The sequence below is a fragment of the Vicia villosa genome, linkage group LG6 (genome assembly GCF_029867415.1).
Source record: "Vicia villosa cultivar HV-30 ecotype Madison, WI linkage group LG6, Vvil1.0, whole genome shotgun sequence".
NCBI classification, from domain to species: Eukaryota; Viridiplantae; Streptophyta; class Magnoliopsida; order Fabales; family Fabaceae; genus Vicia; species Vicia villosa.
Genome location: NC_081185.1, coordinates 121,671,439 through 121,689,731, shown reverse-complemented (window position 1 = coordinate 121,689,731; position 18,293 = coordinate 121,671,439). Strand labels below are relative to the sequence as shown.

General features: G+C 35.2%; 2 protein-coding genes across 5 annotated transcripts; both read right to left on the bottom strand.

The window, feature by feature from the left end:
* Positions 1–212: 212 nt before the first annotated feature.
* LOC131609800 (lipid phosphate phosphatase 2-like) lies at positions 213–4,555 on the bottom strand. Of its 4 annotated transcripts, XM_058881594.1 has the most exons (10): positions 4,294–4,555; positions 4,098–4,170; positions 3,026–3,118; positions 1,797–2,021; positions 1,620–1,707; positions 1,403–1,512; positions 1,218–1,308; positions 905–1,093; positions 723–782; positions 213–590 (listed from the first exon to the last, which is right to left on the bottom strand). In XM_058881594.1, the coding sequence occupies exons 2-10, from the start codon at positions 4,155–4,157 to the stop codon at positions 403–405; spliced, it is 1,104 nt and encodes a 367-aa protein (XP_058737577.1). In that variant the 5' UTR covers positions 4,158–4,170; positions 4,294–4,555; the 3' UTR covers positions 213–402. The 4 variants fall into 4 exon arrangements, with proteins under 4 accessions (XP_058737577.1, XP_058737579.1, XP_058737578.1 ...); XM_058881596.1 differs by lacking the exon at positions 3,026–3,118; XM_058881595.1 differs by lacking the exon at positions 4,294–4,555 and having other exon boundaries at positions 4,098–4,251.
* Positions 4,556–5,531: 976 nt separating this feature from the next.
* Positions 5,532–8,069, bottom strand: LOC131609799 (protein PLASTID MOVEMENT IMPAIRED 2-like). The gene is made up of 2 exons (XM_058881592.1): positions 7,703–8,069; positions 5,532–7,401 (listed from the first exon to the last, which is right to left on the bottom strand). Exons 1-2 carry the CDS (start codon positions 7,835–7,837, stop codon positions 5,626–5,628), a joined length of 1,911 nt encoding a protein of 636 aa, XP_058737575.1. The 5' UTR covers positions 7,838–8,069; the 3' UTR covers positions 5,532–5,625.
* Positions 8,070–18,293: the final 10,224 nt, after the last annotated feature.

Here is an 18,293-nt window from a genome sequence, read left to right as displayed (position 1 = left end):
CTAACATCTAATCTACCTTGAAAACAAACAGCCTCTCTAAACGTATGTTTGGTATGGCGTTTGAAATGACATATATTTGGTATGGCGTTTGGAATGACATTTTTACATACCTGAGGCATTTTTTATGTGAAAAAATAGAAGCATACATTGAAGCTTTTGCACGAACATGATTTTTTAAAGCAATTTTCCCTAACTTGATGATTTACCAAACATATACTAAATTGGCTATCAATGGAGGACCCTTTATGTCCATATTATTCACAAAATAACAGACTGTTCTAAATCTGACTCTTGTAAACAAAAAGTAGTCTTCAAAGTTAGTAGCTACAACCGAGTTGAAATCATATTCAATAAAACCTAGGATATAATTTACAAAGAGCAAAATCGTGATGTGTGCAAATTTTATCTCCTCCCTGATTCAAGTTCATCCTCTAATGTTGAAGTTTGATTCTCTGCTAAAGATAGCCCTATACACCCATGTTGACTTTGTCCTTCTTGGTTCTCAGATTGAGCACCATTTTGAGCATTAGGACCTTGTGCCGTAACTCGTGATTCTTCCAACATCTTAAAATAAGCATAAGGACCCCAACCTACAAGATAATAACAACATAACTAAATTGTCAGCATAGGTCGTTATTCGTGATCGTAATAGACACAAACATGTAAAATTCTTTGAATCGATGTCTTTAAAATCTAGGTATGCACTTGAATTTGAGGCATACCTTCAGGATGATAAGGAGGAGGAAAAAACTGTAAATAGCAAAAAGTAGCTACCACAAGCCCTGAAAGAAGAAGTCACACAAAGTCAAGCATCAACAAACACTGCTAAGTAGTATTTCTTTTTTTGGTTTATCTGTAAGCTAAGTTAATCTGCAATTAAGTGAAATGCAAAAAATGAACTAACCTATTAGACCTCCAGCAAACACGTCCTGCCAATGATGCCAGTAGTCATCAACTCGAGAAACGGCGACAAGTGATGCAGCAAGTAGTGGCAGAAAAATAATACAAAGTTTTGCAACATGACCTTTGCGATCAAATGCTTTTAATTTTCCAGACAAGTACAACGATAAAAAACCCAGTCCGGCAAATGACCCTGCATAAAAAAATTGAAATTACTTAACCAAACATCAGAACGAAATTTGAATTTTCTCATGAAACTAAATCACGCCAAGTCGTGATCACGGCAAAACCAGTCATAAGTAATAAATGCTACATACATGAAGTATGTCCGCTAGGGAAACTCTTGTGTCCTTCCTTAATGACACTCTTGTCACCGTGACAAATGACATCTCCCCATTTATCATAAACCTAATAAGAAGTCATTATCAATTAAATATGCCTTGGACGAGAAATACTCTCAGACAAACATTAACTGAAAACCTAAAATTCGAGGAAGACATACATCCTTTCCATCTGGAAAACATCGCCAAAAGAAGTCTGGCCGAGGTCGCCCTACTGCATCTTTTATTGCATCAGTTATCACCGCTGTTACTAAAATGGAGAACAGTAGACCTATACCAGCAAATAATTTTTTGTCATCAACTTTAACTGTTTTAGTATATCAAATATAATTTTCTTCTTAGAAATCAAACAAATAAGAATTATTTAAAAGTTAATACCCAGTATGGCATGATGAAGATCATAGATATCTCTTCTTCGGAGATAAAGAACGGTAAAGATCACAATAGGCAATACCATTGCAAGCATCTAACCATGATAGTAAATGACAATGTTAAAGTAATTATTGAGGAAGAAAAATGTATTTACATGTGTCGTATCTTAATAGGAAAACTTACTGGAACAGCCCAAACAGGAACTGTATTACTCTTCAGGGGATATTTAAGATCAGTCATCATTTCCTTCCCAACGAAGCGATAGAAAGGATGGATCATGTATAAGGGGATTTCAATTAATACAAGGAGCAATAGCATGATCCAATCATGCATGTGTATTCTAGCAACTGCATATCCGTGAGAACTCATAGTGTGTGAATCAAGCTGGACTTCCCGCTGCCCAAATTCCTAGATGTCACAAATGTGAAACATAAAAATGTATTGTAAAATTGTATTATTCTTTTGTTTAAATAGTGTATACAATCTATTTCCGAGATGCTAAAATAATTACATAATTACAGCTAATAATAACCAATATTTGTAATAATGAGGAAATCGTTCTTAATACTAAACATTATCATATAATTATTCTGCTAATAATAACCAACATTTTGTAACCGATTCCATTGATAACAAAACACACATATGAGATCAGTAGGCACCAGTTTATGTCCATCATTTCTACATGACTCTGTTTGGTAAGAGACATTTTTGAGCTTATAGCTTATAAGCTCATATGATGATTTAGACCTGTTTGGTAACGGTTTTTTCATCACGAGCTTATAGCTTATAGCTTATTTTTCAGACGCTATTTCAAATAGCGGTTTAGCTTATTATTTTTCTTCTACTTTTACCCATATAATTTAAACAAAAATCCACTTTTATCCTTTATAATTTATTTTAATTTAAAATAAAATAATTATGCGTTTAATGTTTTTTAATGTCATTTTACATTTATAAATTAGTTGAACCGTTAATTTAACCAAACACTTCAATTAGCTTAATCAACAACCATCAACAACCATCAACAACCATCAGCTATAAGCTATCGGTTATCAATCATCAGAAGCCATAAGACATAAGATATAAGACATAAGACATAAGTTAGTTTATTAGTCAACCGCTAATTTTACCAAACAAAATCTATGTTTGTTTGGCTCCGAATTGAAATTGCTGATGATTGACATAAAGCAGTATAGGAAAGAGACTAGCGAATGTTAGTTATAGAGAACACATATTCTTATTAGTAAATCAATATTAGACTATATGTCAATCCTTCTTCCACAACTACCTGGTTAAGAAAATACTAGTAACAAGTTATACTCATATACCTCTTCTCTTAGCCGGTATGGTAATGGCCAAGCTTAACCAATGTCCTTTGGTTAATTAAGAAAATTTTAATTAAATTGTACCTCTTCATTCTTTTTGTCTATCAGTGGAGAATTAATGGATGAAAAGTGAGCACTAGTCGTAGCAGAGAACCCCAGCATCCTTCTCGATAAATCCTAGGTAACCTCAAAAAAAGCACTTTCAGGGACAAATTTCATGAAAATACCCTGATTTGGTTTGCTTTTCTTTCAACTTACAAGTTCTAAAGTTCTATATTATCACATTTTCAATGAACACAAGGGATACATATTAAAGTTGAACAATGTAGTAAAACATAACCATCTTAAATATTATTGAAATAACAGAGAAGCCACACTGGCACTACCCAAAAGGGAAAAAAAATCAACTATCAATAGAAGCATAGAGTATCGGTTCACATGAATCACAATTCTCACAAACTGATATATACGTTAAAATCAAAAGTGTTATAATATAAGACCTATAAGCCCAAGCAATAATTCATTAATCAAATCAAGCATATGAAATCTCAAAAATATGGTGCAGAATTTCCAACAAGGCAAACAAACAATAACACAAACATCAATCATGAATATGGCTAATGGCCATAACAGTAACTAGACTAGAACACAAACAGTAAACTAAAGATATACACATCAAAACCTATGAATTATTATACACTCCCATTCCCAACAAAATGTCTACAAGCTATACCGTAAACATAAAAACAACAACCACAATCAAATTTTTATCCACTAAGATGGACTCAGCTACATAGTTTGATAACTAAATCTTTCGAAGAGTAATCAAACACGGTGAGCTATGTACCTTAAGCTTATCGCATTGCCAGCAATAACTAACTCAGTGTTAGCTATGCTGGTTGTTTCCTTACACGAAGCTACCAGTAACTTTCTGTGCCGCTGCCACATCATCATAACTAACTCAGCGTTAGTTATGCTGGTAGCTTTGTGTGCCACATCATGATAACTAACTCAGTGTTTGTTATGATTAGGTGTAGGATTAGCATGTCTATATAAATGTTAATTCTCTCGTAACTGTTTTCAAATACAATTAATATTACTAATATTCTATTTTCTATGAAGTGTGAGTGTGGGTAGAGAAGAAAGGAAGGACTACCTGAAAACGGGTGGTTATAGATTGAAAACGAAACAAGGGTCTTAAATCCCACCAAGCCATAGTGTGAAGAAATCTGAAAAAGAATAAGCAGTAAAAACGAATCTGAAATTCAATTAATTTATGAACACACAATAAAAGATATGGAAAGAAAGAGAGAGGAAGACACGATTATAACTGGAAATGGAAATGGACCCACCTGATTAGGTCACATTATCATGGTTGATTGATTGTGTTTCGTGTGATTCAATCAAAACATACCAAAACAAAAAACGAAACTAGTAAGGAAATGAAGCTTCTTATAGTTATATACTGCATCTTCCTAAAAATTTGGGTACTTAATTCATCAGATTGTGGTTATTGATTAGGGTTTCTTTGTCGATCATATCTCGCAGCTTCTCAAAATCTTTTTTTTTTTCTGTTGTTTACTTAAAAATTTTGGTTTGCTTCCAAAAAATAATTAGGTTAATTATTGGGGTAGAAAAGGGGATAGTAATACTGTATAGTCGAGTCTTGTGGCATTCCGCTTAATTGCACTTTTGCCCTCAAGTATTGCAATTGTTCTATTTTTTTTTCTCCACCCAATTCTCAACGTAATTTTTTTTCCACCATTAGTATCGGGGTCTATTAGAGTGACTAATCCGGTTCTGAAATCGAGTGATTTTAACTTTTTTTTTAAAATTATGTAAAAATCGAATCGTGATCCTCTCTATTAAATCTATTGTCAATCACCATTAAACTAATTATTATTAAGTTTATATGATTTATTCACGTGTAAATCCAACTCTTTTAATCTTTAGTCGATGAATTAAGAGATATATAATTAGATTTTATTACTAAATTTATATGATTTATTCACATGTAACTCTTTTAATCTTTAGTCGATGGAATTGAATGAAATGAATAGATATATAATTAGATTTTATTGGTTAGATTTGTAAAAAATAATAATAAAGTATAATAGAACAGGATGAAATTCATTTCATTATGTCCTATCCAATCTTTTAACTTTCATTCTCTCAGTTCAGATATGTTGATGAAAAATGAAATCTCATAACCATTGTCATGTACTTTATTTTATCATGTTTCGATCAGCTTGGTTTCATTCTAGTCCATTAATTTAAACATAACCTACAAATAATCATAATAATATCTACTCTAAAAAATTTATGTACATTTAACAACTTTGTGCCATCGGTCGTAATCTAGTTTTCTTATGCCTGTAAAATGGAAGGATATATGTTTGTCATTGCATTCATGAAAGAGGTTCATTATCTCCACTTCTAGGAAATTTCTCAATTGTAAAACAAATCAAACAACTTTTTTTTGCTTTCAAACATGTAACATAGCCTTGCATTCTAAATGGCACACCACACATGCATCAAAACAAAACAAGGTGTATTTCTAGTAAAAATGTAAAATTCTTTAGCCTTCTCATACATCAAATTTTTAATAAATTCATCAAGTATACAAAGTGCAGTAACCTAACATTTAACTTAAAACAAGACATGAAACTCTTATGATGTTGAATTTACTCTATACTCCTACTGTTTCTCTTGCCACTGAATAACTTTGTCAAATTTGGAATAACTTTCTTTCTCTTCTTGAGTGTGAAAGGACTTAAATGTCGAGGCGCAGGCGAACCCGACGACATCTGAAACTTCGCTCTCTTAGCCGGAGTCAAACTTCCATTCGATTTAAAACTCTTTCTCGAAAAAGCTCTCTGCAAATTCTTCCCCGAACTCTTATCGCGTTTTCTCGGACTATCAAACTCCTCACTCCCAACTCTTCTTGCAACCATTTTCTTCTCTTTGACGTAAAACTCCCTCTCTTCCTTCAACATTGTTTCCTTGAACTCTCTTTGAGCAATTTTTGTTTCCATCACTATTTCCTTCTCGCTCGCCTTGAGCGCTTCGATCCATGCCTCGGCTGCAGCAACTTTTTTATCAGCAATTTCTTCTGCTGCAGCTGCATGATTAGTTAGATACTCGTATTCAAATTTCGAGATAGTGATCAATGAACTATGTTTTGCTGTTATAGCTCTTTCTCGCATTGCAGTCTCGGAGAGTGTTTTAAGCTTCTCCAATGCCAATGCTTCGGTCGCTTTTGCTTCTTCTAGCTCATTCATTACGCCTTGCAGTTTTTCCTCATTCGCGTCGATCTCATAATCAGTTTTCTGAATCTCATCCTTAGTTGTTATAATCTCTTGACTTATAAGCGCTTTTTCGTTTTTAGCTTCATCGGTTTCTGTCTTCAGATTCTCGAGCGAATGAGATAGGCTTACTACTAACGATTTTGCCTTTTCCTCTGCAGCAGATGCAGCTTCTAGCTTAGATTTCATTCTTAGGAGCTTTGAAGTGAGATTTTGAGCCGACGAATCGTTCTTCTTCAAGCGAGCCGTTTCCTTAGTTATATGCTTCAGTTCATTTCTTATAACATCCATAGAAGCCATAAACTGAAAACCCTCAGCTCTAATCAAATCCAATTCTTTCGTAGACGCCTCAAGTTCTTCTTTTATGGCTTGTAACTCGGCCGAATCTTCTTCTGATTCGCCTGATTCGCCGCTTTTTCTTAAACCTCCTTCTAATAGTTTCACACTTTCATCTCCTTGAACTCTTTTCTCCATTTCTGTTACCAAAACCAACTGAGTCTGCAAGAGCTCAACATCTGAAACTGTCATAGCTAGTTTCATTTCGAGTTCTTTTGATTCGTCTCGTTCTTCCTCGGCCTCCTTTATCTTCTTTCTCGTCGTTTCCAATTTGCTTAAAAACTCTTTTTCTTCGCTTTCTTTCCGAGCTCTAACTTCTTCGAATTCTTTCAAAGCCTCAATCCTAGCCAATTCAGCAAGTACTTGTTCTTCATTGGCTTCCTCAATCTCCTTTCTAAGTTCTTCTGCTTTACTCGAACAAGCAATCATCTTCGAGCTTGATGCCTCGATTTCTTTCTCGGCTCGCAACTTCTCTTCCAAAACAGAAGCTACATCAAGCTTTAGCTTGAACAATTCCTTCTTGATATATTCCAATTCTTTCATCACTTCTCCATACTCATAATTCTCATTCCTGCTCACAACCATAGCACCATGTTCTTGACTCTTTCCCTTCTTTAATGTTTCTATATCCCTCATTCTCGCTTTAGCCTTGTAACTCGATTCCTCGATCATGGAAGAAAGATTTTTCATTGTCTTTTTAGCATTCGAAAGCTCGGATTCTGCTTGAGATTTTGTAGTTTCTGCTGTCCATCTACTCTCTTTGTACTTTCCAATATCAATTCTAGCTTTGTGAAGTTCTCTTGTTCTTGAAGTAGGGCTCTGAGGAAACAGAAAAAAAACCAACAAGTTAATAGAAGAATATCACAATAATGCATATACAAAGTTACATGACTTGTTCTCCCGTTATGCCAGCTCAGTTGATTGCTGCGTAGGGACATCAGATGCAACGCGTGTTCAAACCCTTAAGCTGAAAACAACTTATGCACATGTTATAAGTTGTTTTCATAAGCTCTCAGAACCAATCTCGCAAGTGTCTATGCTAATAAATAAGCTCAAATAAGCTAATCCAAATTTCAAATAGACTACAAATTAAATACTAGTCTCTTAAGCTTGAACTTACCACTGAGGAATCCATCTGAGTTTTCTTCAATGAAGAACTATCAGTCTCAGCATTCCTATGATTCCTATCATCATATAGATTAATAACATCTTTCACTGATCTAACTCTTCTCATACCAACTTTAGCATCATCCATCTTTTACCAAAACTGAATGAAACTGAGACTATGATTGGAGAATAATTGCATGAAAGATAAAAAATTTGAGGTGGAAATTGTGGCTGAGAATTCTAAGCTGAAACGGCTTAACAAGAAGGGATGTAATGTAACAAGAGGGAGGAAGTATCAATGACTGGTTGGTATTGGAGACATCGCTGCTACATGTCCCTATCTTGTTTTCTGTAAAGATTTTATCGTTATATATTACAGGTCCCAAATTTTTTGTCTTTCAATTTTTCTATGGACCACTTTGTTTTCATTTTTCAATAGTTTGTCTGCTTCATGATAATTGTGAAACTTGTGCCAACTAGTGTTTCATTAGTAAAACAAAATTCATAAATATTCTTTCAACGTCAACTTAAGACATAATTCACTCCAACTCCAATATTTTTACTCTACGACAAACACCTAATTTTCAATATTTAGGAAATAAAAAAGGAGTTTAATTGTGCTTGCGATGGTAACATGGCTATGATAATTATGGTATGTTATTGAAGTTGAAGAAGAAGACAGACGTAGCTTAAGATATGGTTTCAATATCAATGACATTTCGTAAGTTGTCGTTAGTATAAAGCAATTGCTTTGCCACACGAAATCTTTGGTTCTAGTATCGACCACATCTCCAACTGTAAAACCATTGTTTTCATGTACGTATGTGTGACAATTACAAACAACCAATGTGTTACGTGGCCAAATACATGATTTTCAAGGAAGGGCTTTTACCATCACTTAGTACAGTAATCAATTATAAATTTTTAACGTGGACACCTCAATATCCTTGAACCTAGTCGAGTATTTTTAATTAAATACTATTATTTAATGACACATCATTTTTTACAATTAATTTATTTAAAATAAATTTAAATTTAAATCAATTTAGAGTTTTAGACTAAAGGTTTCGGTATCCAATTATTCATTACGAATATTTAAGAATTTACCTATTTTTAATTAAGGTGAATAGAAGGGTTAGAAGAAACAACAAGGATACTTCTATGAATGTTAAAAAGAAGTAACATAGTTTTTTTAAGATTTTAAAGTACTTGTGAATTATAAAACAAGAGCATGTGAATTGTAAAAAAAAAATTAAAATGTTAAAACAAATGTTATAAGTGAAAATATTTAAGTAAAAAGTTTAAGTAAAAAGTTGAAGAAGGAGATGAGAGATAAAATACTGAAAATTTAAAAAAGATTAATGATAAAGAAGAACACATACATCCAAATCTATATTGGTTCAATTCAAACCACTTGACCTACTTACAATTTTTAAGAATATTACCTTGACCTACTTACAATTTTTAAGAATATTAACTTGAGTTTTTACTAATCACCAAAATTTATTAAATCCGCTTTTGGTTCAAAAATTATGAAAAAAATTCCTAAAAATATTATTTTTCTCATTTTACACTTCACATAATTTTTCAGAATTTTATTTTTTGTTTTACTATTTTTCTTTAATTTTTTCCTGCATTTTAATTAGTTTAAAAATACTTTTATGTACTAAAAATTCTGAAAAATTTATTATATGATTCAATGATGGTCTCTGAACTATGTTAAGTGACACATCAGCACCATTAGTACTACTTCAGCTTTTTTGAAATGGAGTTTGTGAAAAAGATTAACGGTGCACACGTTAGTTAATATAAAGGACTAACTTGCAGCGGAAACAACTTAAAGGACCAACTTATTACAATAAAATAACTTAAAACATTGGGTATATTTTTGCCTAGTATTTATACAGTGGATACTCTCTTAAAAATAAGTATAATCAGTGTATGAAAGTTTTTAAATTAAAGTGACATAGAAAAAGAAGACTATTAGAAAGGTTTTCAATCAACTTGTGTATTTTGCAAATAATCACATGGGTCCTGTATATAGTTGAGGTGTGATAAACTTTCACATATATGGAAATAATAAAAATGAAATGTTTAAGACTCATATTCAATTACTATGATGTTAATGAAGTTCTTAAAACCGTCAATTAAATTGTGGAAGATATAGAGACAACTTTTAGGAACTTGAGAGCGACTCCACTCAAATCTCAATAGGATGTGAAGAAACCTAAAGAGCTGCCAAAGGTGGCGGAAGTTAAGAAAGTTTCTCTGAACAACCAAAATGTGAAAGTTATTGAAACTTGTTGTGCGGTCATGCATGCTTTGTTTGATAATGTCTTTGATGGAGCATATTCACGCCGACATAAAAATCTTTAAGGAAGTTGGTCATTGATGCGAATTCACGTTGAACGTAAGATGATGGATGGGAAGTTGGTTCCCATATGAGGGATCAACCTGGCTTCATATACTTCTTTTTCCTATTTTGGATTATATGTGTTAGTTTACTTTTAATGAGACAAATTTGTACTAGACTTTAGCCCTTATGGTTATTCGTAAATGATGAATGATTTTCCTTTGTTTTGTTGCTCGTTATTATGCAACGCCTCGCTTATTTCCTAGAAGAACGAATTAATTGTTCTTTGTGGATCTATGTATTGTGCTAGTATAATTGTTAGTTAGTTTTGATGATGACAATTGTCAAACAAATTTTAAAGATGATAACTCCATAAGCCAAACAAATTTTGGTGTTGATAGTTTTTTTCAAGTATTCATAATGATAATTGTCAAAGGGTGAGTTGATACTAATTTTCTAGTAATTCTTGATGATGGCATATTATAAAGAAGAAGATATCTCAAGCCTCATCAGTCATATGATTTAAATTTCCATATGAAGTGCTAATCAACGTAGAATCAAACAGATGAACTTGAAGTCAGAATGTGAGAAAGTGTAAAAGCTCGCATGGTCCTGCACTTTGCGTCTAGGTTTGATCAGTTTAAATTATAAAATGACAAGAGTAAGTCTTTAGGTACTAAGGTAACTCACAATCACACACACACAAAAAAATTCTTTTCAAACTTTTTTTGATTTCATTAAGCTTCTCAAAATTAATTCATACATGTATGCAATTGATTAAGAAGTGTTTATAATCAATAAGGAAAGCTAACTCACTCTATAACTGATTAAGGACTTGGTCCAATCGATTAAAGCAATGATAAATGTCTTCTAATCAATTAGAAAGTCATTAATCAATTAAAGTATATACTTGTTTTTGAAGGATAGAAAAACACTTAGAAAGGGGGGGTTTGAATAAGTGTAGCTTTAAAAACTTGACAGATAAAAATAAATTGCACAGTTATTTTTATCCTGGTTCGTTGTTAACTAAACTACTCCAGTCCACCCCCGCAGAGATGATTTACCTCAACTGAGGATTTAATCCACTAATCGCACGGATTACAATGGTTTTCCACTTAGTCAGCAACTAAGTCTTCCAGAGTCTTCTGATCACACACTGATCACTCCAGGAACAACTGCTTAGATACCCTCTAAGACTTTCTAGAGTATTCTGATCCACACGATCACTCTAGTTACAACCTGCTTAGATAACCTCTAAGACTTCCTAGAGTATTCTGATCCACACGATCACTCTAGTTCCTTACAACTTAATGTAATCAATTCTAAGAGTATTACAATTGCTTCTTAAAAGCTATAATCACAAACTGTGATATTTCTCTTAACGTTTAAGCTTAATCTCACTAATATATTACAACAGCAATGTAGTGAGCTTTGATGAAGATGAAGATTCTGAGCTTTGAGTAGAACAGAGTTTCAGCAAGTTAATATGAGTTGTTTTGTTCAGAATCGTTAACCTTGCTTCTCATCAGAACTTCATATTTATAGGCGTTGGAGAAGATGACCGTTGAGTGCATTTAATGCTTTGCGTGTTCCGTACAGCATCGCATTTAATGTTATACGCTTTTGTCAACTACCTCGAGCCTTGTTCACGCTGTGTCTACTGACGTTGCCTATAATAGCTTTTAACGTTCCTTTTGTCAGTCAGCGTAGCTTGCCACTTGTACTTCCTTCTGATCTGATGTTTGTGAATACAACGTTTGAATATCATCAGAGTCAAACAGCTTGGTGCAAAGCATCTTCTGATCTTCTGACCTTGAAGTGCTTCTGAGCGTGATACCATCAGAACTTCAGTGCTTCTGATCTCATGTTCTTCTGATGCTTCCATAGACCCATGTTCTGATTCTGCTTCGACCATCTTCTGATGTCTTGCCAGACCATGTTCTGATGTTGCATGCTGAACCCTTTGAGACAAAGCTTCTGAGCGCTGAATTATGCATACTCTTTATATATTTCCTGAAAAGGAAATTGCATTGGATTAGAGTACCATATTATCTTAAGCAAAATTCATATTATTGTTATCATCAAAACTAAGATAATTGATCAGAACAAATCTTGTTCTAACAATCTCCCCCTTTTTGATGATGACAAAAACATATATAAATGATATGAATTTGCGATCAGAAAGAGCAGACGGCAAAAGACAAATTACACAGCTATAGCATAAGCATATGAATATGTCTCCCCCTGAGATTAACAATCTCCCCCTGAGATAAATAATCTCCCCCTGAAATAAATACTCGAAGAACTTTAATAAAAGACTTCCCTGATTATTTCGGTAGAGACGATCACATAAGCTTCTGTCTTTAGAGAATTCATAGCTTCTGACTTCTGCTTCCATTGGACAGCTTCAGAACTAGAATTTCTTTAGATCCCTAGAACACTCACAGCTTCTGATTCCTGCTTCCATCTGGGACAGCTTCAGAACTTGAATTTCTTTGATCTTCTGAACATTCACAGCTTCTGATTTCTGCTTCCATCTAGGACAGCTTCAGAACTTGAATTTCTTTGATCTTCAGAACATTCACAGCTTCTGATTTCTGCTTCCATTTAGGACAGCTTCAGAACTTGAGTTTTCTGGATCTTTAGAACATTCACAGCTTCTGATTTCTGCTTCCCTCGGATAGCTTCAGAGCTTGAATTTCTACCAACATCACTTCATGCTAGATTTGTATCAGAACATTGTTGAATGTACCAGAGCATCATCAGAGCATCTCTACATCCTGAAATGTTACAGAACAAAAACTAAACGACAAAAGTCAGCATGAACGAGTCAGAACATAAAATGTATATTCGAACACATGATATGTATTAGAGCCATATAGGCTAAAATAATGTATCAGAGTAAATAGAATTTTGTCAAAGAAAATAGACAAATATGGATCAAATTCTATTATCAGTGCTTCTGATTTATCCTTCTTTCTTGCTTCTGATTTCTGAAGCTTGACAGCACTCAGCTTGCTTCAGTTTCCATGAGCTTATTCTTTTTACAGAATAACACTTCTTATGGTTTTGCTTCTTGTGTTTGCTTTGAAGATTCTCTTCACTTCTTTATACCTGCAAAACACTTAAACCATATAGAACTTTGCAGTTCTTGTTAGTAAATGTGTGGGAGCTTTACCCAGCAACTGATAGAACTGATAGATTAATCAAATCATTTATCATTTATCTTCTCCCCCTTTTTGTCATAACATCAAAAAGAATGTTTCAAAAGATTCAGATGAATAAAACGACAAATAAAATCACTGGAATGTAAAACCAAAGAAACTTTTCATTGATAATCAAAAGAGATTACAAGAGAGGAATGCAGGAAAACAGATGCAACAAGGAAAGAAGACTAGTAAGACCAAAGGACTAAGATCCTAGCCTACGCAAAATCCGCGCCAGAACATCATGAATCCCGTCAGTGCTTGTAGCTTGCCTTGCCATGAAGGAGCGAAACTCAGCATTGGCTACTTCTTGCGCGTCCAAACGAGAAGCCAGCATAGCTTGATTCTGATGAAGAGCTTCCAAGGTCTCCATCAGAGCTGAGGTTTCACCAGAAGAAGAGGCACCTGAATTTCTGCCAAAAGGGACAGCAATCTCAGCAGGGTGATCTTCTGGGAGATCTTCAGCTTGTGCATCTTCCATTTCCTCATCTGAGTCTGACTCAGAAGTAGCCTTAGCATATTCTGGTTCAGGCAGCTCAGAAGTTCCATCTTCCAACGCTTGAAGAATAGCTGCTAGGTTTGTTGGAGGAGTAGGACCAGCAACTTCAGCAGGATAAACCACTACTGGAAAGACCATGTGAGGTGCTTTTTCAGAAGGGTTCATTCTGAACCAGTTGAACAGCCACTGAAAATCTCCAGTCAGCACAGGAAACCATGGTCTCCACACCACGATGTCTCTGCAGAGATTTTCTTCTTCCAACTCATCTGCTGGTATCTTCCCCTCAAGAACACTTCTGTTCCTGATGAGATGGTGATAGCTGCTTTCACCAACTTCCAACCGAAGACCACGAACACCAGGAGCTTCAGACATAATCCTTCTCTGAGTGTCTGTAGCCTTAGCCAGAAAATCCTGACGAAAGGTATCCCAAAGGTTGCTTGTAGCATACTCATCCAGATGGTTAAGGTGAGCAGCACCCAGAATCTCCAACCAGCCATTTACATCAGAATGTAATAGCTCCAGAAATGATTGAGTGGTAGGAGTTGGAGGATTGACAGTGAACCTGGAGTCGGGAAGAACAACACTATAGGGATTAGGTGTTCTGGTGGGAAAAGGGTGTGAGAGAGATGAAGAAATATCTGATGGATGGGTTGAAGGAGAGGAGATATCAGATGGTGAAGAAGGTGGTTCCGAGAGGATGAATGAGGAGGAAGAGGTGGTGGAGGTCTGTGAAGAGGGAGGTGATTGAGGGGTACCGTCAAGGGGTTGATACACACGTCTAGAGTAATTTACAGACATCATAGCTTCAAACGGGTTCACTTTGAGAGGGTCATAGGTGATCCTTACTCTTTTTGGTTTGGTTTCTGGTTCAGCAGTTGCCTTTCTCTTTTGTTTCCGATCATTATCTTGATTCCCAGAGCTTGACGATGGATTCATGATGAAGTTGCAGATATTGGAAACTGCTAGGGTTTATGATATGAATGCAAAGAGAGAGAACGAAAAAGAAACTGAATGCAAAGTGAGAGAAATATAAGAGGGAAAAGAAACGTTTGAAGAATATAAAAAGAAAACTGAAAGAGAGTAAATGATGAAGAGCATTTAATGTTACGTGACGTGAGGAGAGATAATAATGACAAAAGACGTGATTTGCACAGTTACCTAAGTAGACGTCCCCTCAACTGCACGCACGCTTGTCCAGGAATAGTGAACACGTGTTTACCATCTGGATAGCCAGTTACAGCTTTTTTTTGCTTTTAAAGAGATTCTGAATCAACTTAGACAATGAAACGTTAGTAATAGCTGAATCTCAATTTCTAATTGATTACAATCAGAACTTCTTATAAAAGAAATTTCATTTCAGAAGATACTCATACATAAGAACTTCTCATCTTCTCATTCTGGGCTTGTTTCTGAAGACCCATTTTGTACCTATTATATTGAATCCATCTGGTCTAGGAACAAGATCCCAAACATCATTCCTTGTAAACTGATTCAGTTCTTCTTGCATAGCAATTATCCAGTCTGGATCTTCTAGAGCATGATCAACAGAAGTTGGCTCGATCAAAGATACAAGGCCTAATTGACAGTCTGCATTGTTCTTAAGGAATGCTCTTGTTCTGATTGGATCATCCTTCTTTCCAAGAATGACATCTTCTGAATGATCAGAGATGAGTCTGGATGATCTTCTGACAGATGGTTCTTCAGAAATGCTTAGATTCTCCAGAGAAGCTGATACTTGATCTTCAGATTCTTTGCTTCTGAGAAGCTCTGCTTCTGATGCGTTGCTTCTTGGCTCAACAACTTCTGATATATCAATATCCCAATCTGCAAAATTATCAAACTGCTTTGGTTTTTCAGAACCAAGCTTATCATCAAACCTGATATTGATTGATTCTTCTACAATCAATGTTTCAGTATTGTATACTCTGTAGCCTTTTGAGCGTTCAGAATATCCAAGAAGGAAACATTTTTGTGCTTTGGAATCAAACTTACCAAGATGATCTTTAGTGTTCAGAATAAAGCAAACACATCCAAAAGGATGGAAATATGAAATGTTGGGCTTTTTATTCTTCCACAATTCATAAGGAGTCTTATTTAGAATAGGTCTGATAGAGATTCTATTCTGAATATAGCATGCAGTGTTTATTGCTTCTGCCCAGAAATGCTTAGCCATATTGGTTTCATTGATCATGGTTCTGGCCATTTCTTGCAGAGTCCTATTCTTTCGTTCTACAACTCCATTTTGCTGTGGAGTTCTAGGACAAGAGAAATCATGGGCAATACCATTTTCTTTGAAGAATTCTTCAAAGGATCTGTTCTCAAATTCACCACCATGATCACTTCTGACCTTTATGATTTTACACTCTTTTTCAGATTGAATCTGAATGCAGAAATCAAAGAACACTGAATGAGACTCATCCTTGTGTTTCAAGAATTTTACCCACGTCCAGCGGCTATAATCATCTACGATGACTAATCCATATTTCTTCCCTCTGACAGATGCTGTTTTGACTGGGCCAAACAGATCAATGTGCAAGAGTTCTAATGGCCTTGAGGTAGAAACAACATTCTTGGACTTGAATGCAGGTTTGGAGAACTTGCCCTTCTGACATGCTTCACAAAGAGCATCTGATTTGAATTTCAGATTAGGGAGTCCTCTGACAAGATCCAGTTTGTTAATCTGAGAAATCTTTCTCAAACTAGCATGACCTAATCTTCTGTGCCAGACCCACTGCTCTTCAGAAACAGACATAAGACAAGTCACCTTCTGACTCATAAGATCTTGCAGATCTGTCTTATAAATGTTGTTCTTCCTCTTGCCTGTAAATAGGATTGAGCCATCCTTCTGATTTACAGCCTTGCAAGACTTTTGATTAAAGATTATATCATAACCATTGTCACTCAATTGACTGATAGATAAGAGGTTATGTGTTAATCCTTCTACAAGAAGTACATTAGAAATGGAAGGAGAGTTACCAGACTTTATAGTTCCAGAGCCAATTATCTTGCCCTTCTGATCTCCTCCAAACTTGACTTCTCCTCCAGACTTAAGAACCAGGTCTTGGAACATAGACCTTCTTCCTGTCATGTGTCGTGAGCATCCAGAGTCCAGGTACCACGACATGTTGTGCTTTGTCCTTTTTGCAGCCAAGGATATCTGCAATAGGAATAATCTTATCCTTAGGTACCCACATCTTCTTGGGTCCTTTCTTGTTAGATTTTCTCAAGTTCTGATTGAACTTGGGTTTAACATTGTAAGCAATAGGAGGAACAGCATGATAATTTTTAATGTGAGTTTCATGATATTTCCTAGGTTGTGTTACATGCTTTTTGGTGTGTGTTATGTGAAAACTTTGAGCATGTGAGGTGTGCCTAATATCATGGGAGTGGCCATACTTGAACTGATCATACAATGGCTTGTATGTGAATTTCATTTCATCAACAGGTTCAAGTTTGTATGGGGTTTCACCCTCAAAACCAATGCCGACTCTTTTGTTTCCAGACACAGCATATATCATAGAAGCTAGCTGACTTCTGCCAATACTTCTAGATAAGAACTTCCTGAAACTTAAATCATATTCTTTCAGAATATGGTTTAGACTAGGAGTGGATTTTTCTGAATCAGAAGGAGATCCAACATTATTGGATAATTTTAAAAGTTTTTCTTTTAATTCAGAATTTTCCAACTCAAGCTTCTTTGTTTCAAATTCAAATAGCTTTTTCAGCTTTTTGTATTTGAGACTAATCTGAGACTTGAATTCCAGAAGTTCTGTTAGACCGGAAACTAACTCATCTCTAGTAAGTTCAGAAAATACCTCTTCAGAATCTGATTCTGATGTAGATTCTGATCCGTTATCTTCTGTCGCCATCAGCGCACAGTTAGCCTGCTCATCTTCAGAGTCTGAATCATCTTCTGACTCATCCCAGGTTGCCATAAGACCTTTCTTCTTATGAAACTTCTTCTTGGGATTTTCCTTCTGAAGTTTTGGACATTCATTCTTGAAGTGTCCAGGCTCATTGCATTCATAGCACATGACCTTCTTCTTGTCAAATCTTCTGTCATCAGAAGATTCTCCACGTTCAAATTTCTTTGAACTTCTGACGCCTCTGAACTTCCTTTGCTTGTTCTTCCAGAGTTGATTTAGCCTTCTGGAGATCAAGGACAGTTCATCTTCTTCTTCAGATTCTGATTCTTCAGGATCTTCTTCTCTAGCCTGAAAAGCGTTAGTGCATTTCTTGATATTGGATTTTAATGCAATAGACTTACCTTTCTTTTGAGGCTCATTTGCGTCCAGCTCTATTTCATGGCTTCTCAAGGCACTGATAAGCTCTTCCAGAGAAACTTCATTCAGATTCTTTGCAATCTTGAATGCAGTCACCATAGGACCCCATCTTCTGGGTAAGCTTCTGATGATCTTCTTTACGTGATCAGCCTTGGTGTATCCCTTGTCAAGAACTCTCAATCCAGCAGTAAGAGTTTGAAATCTTGAAAACATCTTTTCAATGTCTTCATCATCCTCCATCTTGAAGGCTTCATACTTCTGGA

Coding starts and splice junctions, on each gene's coding strand:
- LOC131609800 (XM_058881594.1), bottom strand. CDS start 4,157: ATGGCTTGGTGGGATTTAAGACCCTTGTTTCGTTTTCAATCTATAACC. Junction 1,513..1,619: donor TCTTCATCATGCCATACTGG/GTATTAACTTTT, acceptor TTGCTGGTATAG/GTCTACTGTTCTCCATTTTA. Junction 591..722: donor TCCTCCTTATCATCCTGAAG/GTATGCCTCAAA, acceptor ATTATCTTGTAG/GTTGGGGTCCTTATGCTTAT.
- LOC131609799 (XM_058881592.1), bottom strand. CDS start 7,837: ATGGATGATGCTAAAGTTGGTATGAGAAGAGTTAGATCAGTGAAAGAT. Junction 7,402..7,702: donor CTCAGATGGATTCCTCAGTG/GTAAGTTCAAGC, acceptor CTGTTTCCTCAG/AGCCCTACTTCAAGAACAAG.